Source organism: Orycteropus afer, unplaced genomic scaffold (assembly GCF_000298275.1).
Source record: "Orycteropus afer afer isolate SDZICR_OR568_19922 unplaced genomic scaffold, OryAfe1.0 scaffold00075, whole genome shotgun sequence".
Lineage (NCBI taxonomy): Eukaryota > Metazoa > Chordata > Mammalia > Tubulidentata > Orycteropodidae > Orycteropus > Orycteropus afer.
Window position 1 is genome coordinate 10,787,831 of NW_006921662.1, and position 6,820 is coordinate 10,794,650.

At 50.8% G+C, this 6,820-nt stretch overlaps 1 protein-coding gene across 1 annotated transcript; it reads right to left on the minus strand.

Moving 5' to 3' along the window:
• Positions 1 to 2,006: 2,006 nt before the first annotated feature.
• MYOG (myogenin) lies at positions 2,007 to 4,203 on the minus strand. Its single transcript, XM_007941154.2, has 3 exons — positions 3,733 to 4,203; positions 2,863 to 2,944; positions 2,007 to 2,128 (listed from the first exon to the last, which is right to left on the minus strand). The coding sequence occupies exons 1-3, from the start codon at positions 4,201 to 4,203 to the stop codon at positions 2,007 to 2,009; spliced, it is 675 nt and encodes a 224-aa protein (XP_007939345.1).
• Positions 4,204 to 6,820: the final 2,617 nt, after the last annotated feature.

A 6,820-nucleotide genomic window follows, 5' to 3' on the forward strand; every position in this document is an offset into this window, starting at 1 on the left:
CAGCCCTGACGGTTGTTTGGGACAAGTAGGCCCTGTGGAGACCCTCCCTTTTGCACCCATACCCAGGTTCTGTGACCCTCATTCTTTTCCTTAGGCAGAGTTTCTGGAGAAGCTCTGGGAGCAGGGTGTTGACCCTGTTCTTCAGGAGCAAGGTCGGGAGGTCAGGTATGGGGGAGATGGCCCAGCAGAACCCCGTGCAAGTGCAGAATGGTCACCAGAGCCTGGTGAGTAAAATGGGTCATGTCAGTTGTCAAAGAACCCCATGGAATTGAATGGGGCCTTGGGTGTTCAACGCTCCAAATTCCCAGACTTCTGTAATAATTCTGAATGTTGCAATTTGCAGTAACTCAGACAAACTCAGCTCAAAGTAGTTGGAATTAATAAGTTTTTTAGAAGATATTCATGTGCCATTCAAATTCTAGCTCCTGTTAACTCCTCAGTTAATCCTAATATAGTCTCTATCCAAAATCTTTGCTATTCCCTACCCACCTTCTTCCCTTAAGAAGCCAGTCATTGAAAAGTTGCACCTCCATATGAAGAAAACCCCAGCTTCTCTTCCTTTAATTGTTCTTTGTTAACCCCCCTGCAGAATTGCCTTCATTCTCTGCCCTGTTGGCAGGGTCCAGAATCTCCTTCAGCCTGGAGGGCGCTGATGCATGTGGTGAGGGGGACATGTTATTTGGTCTCCAAGGATACAATCTAGTGTCTGAGCCCAGTGCCTGTAATTTAATCACCTCCAACGGCACATAACAACAACAATGATCCTCCTATAGGGCTCCTGGTCAGGTAGCATCAGAAGAGAGGTAAGGATCCCAGCTCAATACCCCTGTGGGCTGAGCACTAGGCATATGAGCTTGCTCAATTAATTGGAATGGATCTATAGGGATATAAGATGGCAGCCTACTAGTAGACTGTGAACAGTGTCTCTGAATACGAGTGCAGTGGAATGCTCAACAGGAAAACCTGTTTTGCTCTGTACCCCACAAGGATTGCTATAATCTAATCATCTTCACCTAGCCTATGGACCAGACTCAGCTTTTGTTATAATGGTAAAAAGAGCAGGGATCCCCAGCCCCTAGTGACCACCCACAAGATGATGCTGCCAATGCTTCTGGAGTGTTGGTTCCTCCCCAAAGTTCCACCCACTCCCATCCCTGAAAGCCCTGCCTCTGGAGTATGTTTGGACAGCTAAGTGGAAGGCCCAGGGCCAGTCTTCTCCTCCATCTATGTCACTGACACTCTTCTAGCAACCAGTCTTTATTCATTTTTTTTTTAAAAAAAAAGAAATCCAAATAAGTTAGCAAAAAATTACAAAACAATGGCAAAACCACACAATGCTTAGTTAACAAAAGAAATCACCCCAAGAGCTCCCCCCTCCCCCTTCCCTGCCTGTCCCTGGCAACTTCAGCACAGGAGACCTTGGTCAGATGGCAGTTTTACAAACAACACACAAAACAAAACAGAACATAAAAACCATTGGAAGGTTCCCAATATTCACTGCAAAAGCTTGGCCCCCCAGGACTTGGGAACAGAGGATTGTTCCTCCCTTTTCTTCTCCTTCAATTCAGGGCAGGCCCAGCCCAGCCCCTGACTTTGGAAGAGACGAGAGCAGGAGATGTGCACAGCTTGTCCAGGTTGGAACGCTGCCTTTGTCTCTCAAAATACTTCTGGGAAGTGGGAGTTGGAGGCTACATTATGATAAAAGGGAAGCTCCTGAGTTTGCCCCCTCACCCAGGGGGCATACACAAGGGGGCGCTCTGGTCCCCTGCTTTATCTTCTAGGAAACAGGATACCCTCCCCTCTAAGGAGTCAGCCAGATGTGGGAGTCCATTCCCCCCATGGGTTAATCTTATGTAGATGAGGAGAGGATAGTCTGGCATTTGGCAGTCCTGGGGCTACCTTCTTGGTGTCAGGACAGCCTGGTTTCGGAAGTCCCTGCTGCAGAAGTGGCGTTGGCTCTGGCCAGCTCAGGGGGCTCACATGGATGCCTGGCCTGGCAGACAATCTCAGTTAGGCATGGTTTCATCTGGGAAGGCCACAGAGACATCCTCCACTGTGATGCTATCCACGATAGAGGTGAGGGAGTGCAGGTTGTGGGCATCCGCAGGGTCGGCTGCGAGCAGGTGATCTGCAAGGAGAAGGTGGGGATGGTCTGACCTGGGAGGTGAAGGGTGTCATGAGGCTTAGAATAGAGGATGAGACCCTTGGGGTGTCATAGGTATTTTTTAAGACAGATGGGTGATCAAAATTTAGGAATCCTACTCCCCAGCCCTCGGAAGGAAGGTTGGGCAATCCTACTTCCGTAGTGATACTGCCTCGGAAACCCAAGGAGGGGTCGCTATGAGTCGGGGCCGACTCGACGGCACATAACAACAACAACAACAACAACAACTCCCCAGCCCATTCCTTTCCTAATGATGAGTGTGTGTATGTATGTGTATGTGTGCCTCCTCCCTGAGCTCTCCTAGTGGAGCTAGGATTTGGAAGTAGCTATTTATTCTGAGGTGGAGCTAGGATAGTGTATTCTTGGAGACTGCAACTGCCCTTTGCTGGGTCCAGTTTTACAGCACTGACTCAGCAATTCCCAGGGACCCCTGGGGCAGGAACATTCTCCTCTCTGTGGAGGAGGTCAGCCTCCGGGCATCAGCTGGGGAGCTGCAGGAAGCCCAGACCACTCCTCAGCTGTCAAGGCCTCAGGAAGGCATGCTTGGGAACCTGGGTTCAGCACTTGCAGGGAGAAGCCAAGGAAAGAGAGGTGGAACAGGAAATAGGTAAGAGGAGGGTACCTGGTATAGGGGTGTGGGACATGGGTGAGGACTGAGGGATTTCAGCCAAAGTTATCAAGATTCAGGCCTCACTTACCCCCTGGGTTTGGCCCGAACTCCAGTGCGCTGCCCCACTCTGGACTGCAGGAGGCACTGTGGGAGCTGCAGTCACTGGGTACCTGCAAAATAGTGGGGAGGCCCAAGGTCAGAGCACAGGAGTTCTTAGATGTCTCTTTCTGCCCAATCCTAGTGTGCAGAAGCACTGGTGGTGGGGTTAGAGAGTGAGTCATTGGTAGCATCCCTTCAGCCTAGGTCACCCCCCCCACCTTAAGAATCTTAACAACTAGCTCCTTTTACATCCCTACCCTGACCACAGCCTCTGCCTTCAGGCCCTTTGAGGCCTTGATCCTGGACAGTGATTCTGCCCTCATAGGACATTCAGCTTAAAGGGGTCCTTGGTTTTCCTCCTTTGGAGTAACAGTGAAGGAGGCAGAGCATCCAGCCCAACTAGGGCCACTTCTGTTCAGTCCTGCTGGGCTCCAGTGGAGCTGAGTGGGTTTGTTTTTCTCTCCACTGGGCCGTACCCAGGGCGAGGGTGGGGTGGGGGCAAAGCAGTCAAGCAGTCTTCTCCAATATGCTTGGCCTTGCCCTTTAGACCCTGTCCTAAGGCACTGGGATTACTCCTCACCCCACGCGGCTGACTGTGGACATATTTGTGGATCCCTCCTTCAGTTCGGAGCACATACCGGCCCTTCTGCATCTCCTCCCCACTGCCTTTATGTGTCTGGAAAGGACACAAGGACATATGAGGACAGCTGGACAGTCTAGCTCTGACAAAGGAAGGGGTCCTGCAGCCCCTCAAGGTCCCTCTGCCTCATGGCTGCTTTAACCCTCTAAGCCGAGGCTGTCCAGGTGTCTGCCTCTGACCCCGCTACCCCTGGGCCAGGTGGATTGGCTGGCCACTTACCCCTGGCTGGGGCCCGCCCCCGCCTCGGTAGCGGAGGTCGCGCTCCTCCTGGTTGAGGGAGCTGAGCAGGGCCTGCAGGCGCTCAATGTACTGGATGGCGCTGCGCAGGATTTCCACCTTGGGCAGCCGCTGGTTGGGGTTGAGCAGGGTGCTCCTCTTCAGGGCCTCGAAGGCCTCGTTCACCTTCTTGAGCCTGCGTTTCTCCCTCAGTGTGGCCGCCCGCCGCCGGTCCACGGACACTGACTTCCTTTTACACACTTTACAGGCCCACGGCAGGCATTGGCCCGGACAGTGCTCTGGGGTCCCCAACCCCTTGTCTTCCAGGGGCCCTCGGGCCTCGGGACTCAGGCTGAGCTCAGTCCGCTCATAGCCCGGAGGCTCGAAGCCCTGGAGGTGGACAGGCAGGTAGTTTTCCCCATCATAGAAGCGGGGTTCCTGGTAGAAGTAGGGGGATGTCTCATACAGCTCCATGGGGTCGGAAAAGACTTGTTCTTGCCACCAGCCCCCAAGCTCCTGCAGCCCCTCACACCAACTGCTGGGTGCCATTTAAACCCTCCCTGCTGGCATGGAACCAGAGATAAATATAGCCAACGCCACAGAAACCTGAGCCCCCCTCTAAGCTGTTGCTGCACATCAAGACGTTTACAGTGGATTAGATGTGATTCCCCTTCTCTCCCCTCCATGGCCCCCACCCCACCCAACCAGCCTGCCCCAGGCCCAGGTCGGCTCCTGAGCACTGGTAGGGAGGCTGTTGGGTGTAATTTGATTAGTTTTCATTTCTCCACAGCCCCCATGGGACAGAGGATGTGGGGGAGGACACACATTCTCCTCTCATCTGCTCCTTTCAATTACTTCTAGCTGGGCCGTCTGCCTGATCTCTTCTTGCTAGTCCCAAAGAGCCTGAAAGGTCCAGGGTGGGTGTGTGGGGGTGTGGGGTATGGGGGGACAAGGAAGAGGTGGGTTTAGCCTGGAAGGGACCTTAAGAAGCCAATTTATCCACCCCCCTGCTTCCTAACAGCACCTTAACCAGACTCTGTCAGTCAGATGACTCTTTATTTATTTAGATAAGACTCTTTTAACTAACCGCCCCCCCCCCTTTCAAAGGATGAAACTGCTTCAAATGTTGGGGATATATGGGGTAGTCACTGTCCAGGGATGAAAAGGATTGAAACTCAAGAGGACAAACAGATTTAACTTCTGGGTTTCTGGAGTAGCTTTAGCATCATATATTCTCTTAGGTCTCATATGACTGGGGGTAAATTGAGGCAAGAGGATTTTTGGTTTTGGTTTTTGCAAGGGTCAGGGGAAGTTTTTCTTTTAATACAGCTAGTCAGAGTCAGAGTGGGCATTAGAATTTGCAGCTACACCTTGCCCCCTCCACACAGTGTTGCCCATTATTAAACCCTCTGTCTCTTCCCTCCTTCCCTCTGCATAATTTCTCTGTCCTCCTGTGTCCTCCTCAACTCTGTTTCTGGCCCCATTAGGACACCAGATTTTTTCTGATTTCTTAGGGTAACTGAAGTGAGGAAGAGAGAAAGTAGGGCCCTTAAGACTCACTTTAAATCTCTGCTCTCCTTGACCACCTGACTTGGTTGTTCCACCTCTTCTTGTCTGTGCCATCACTTTACACAAAGCATGCAGGTCTCAAGTGTCAGGTGGAGGAGGGACTATTTAATCTTTGGGCTTCTCAGTCTGTGGTCTCCTCTCAGTAGAGGCCTTGCGGTCTGAGAGGGCCCATGCCTCCCATTGCACTGGGCAGGCCTCAGAGACCCACAGTGGACAAGGCTCAATCTCATCACTGAGGGGTTACAAGGAAGGCCAAGGCAGCATCCTTACCCTCAAGGACCTTACTGTCTAGTAGACCACGATGGTCACGTAGTTCTACCCCACCTTTATTGCCTCAATTGCCTTCTCTAGATGGCCATTGTTCAGCTTGTGCTGACCTCACAAGGGAGTCCATTCCACTGATGTGCAACTGGGGTCACAGGGAGTCCTTTTGAATTTTGAGTTGCAATCTGCCCCCTGCATCCTTTACCCTTTGGTCCCAGTTCTTCCATCTAAGACCCTACAGATTAAGTCTGATCTCCCCTGCAAATGACAGGTGAGATTGATCTTATAATTCAAATCAGTGGTAAGGACAGGAAAGGGAAGAGAAAGAGAAATGTGCTGGGCACTCAAGGAAGAGTTCACAGGGTAGATGAGATCTGAACAGAGCTTAAGAAAATCTGCCTTTCCTCCTACTGCTATCCATAGCAAGGAGCCAGGAACACCCTGGTGTCCTTTTTGGGGTAGGACACAGAGATGAGGAGGGGCCATAGATTGACAACAAAAGGGCCCTGAGCATGTTGGGGGTGGGGCAATGAGGTCCTAATGTGGTTCTTGGCCTTACCAGCATGATGGAGAGTGACAGCATAGGGGCTGGAAGTTCTAAACCATCTTTGACCCTGACCAACGGGGCTGAAAAAAAAAGAATCCCTACTCCCAATACACACTCCCCTCCCCAAAATATTAAGAAAAGAAAAAGAACCCTTTGCCCCAGTTTATACACTAATCCTATAAGCCCTGAGAAAAGAATAGCTACTATGGAAAACCAGAACTTGCATCTTTTTATCCTTTTTGGATCAAATCTGACTTATCCTTAAATACTTCCTCAAAAATTAGAAGAGAAATGGATTTGCTCTGTGATGGTTTCCGGGATCTTGCTATCTAGTTTTGGTGAGCATGGACGCTGAAATTTCAATGCTAAATTACAATGCAAGAGACAACACTTTTAACTCAGTGGTTAACATGGGGGCCATGATCGATTGCAAATGAGTGGATTTATCAAAACAGTGTTTCAGAAGTTTTTAGAAAGGCAAAGCCACGGAATGCTAGAAGGAGGAGAGCACTAGGCTGGTCGTGGAGAACAGGCAAGATTTGGATGGAAAGAGGAAACGCCTCTAAAGGATGAAGGGTAGACTAGTCTGTATGGAGCTCAGGTTCAGGTAAGGTGGTGATTTGGGACAAGTCTGTGAAGATGAGTGGAGGCCCAACTGGTCATGGAGGGACTTGAATACTGACTGAAGTGAGGAGATCAAATAGAAGACCA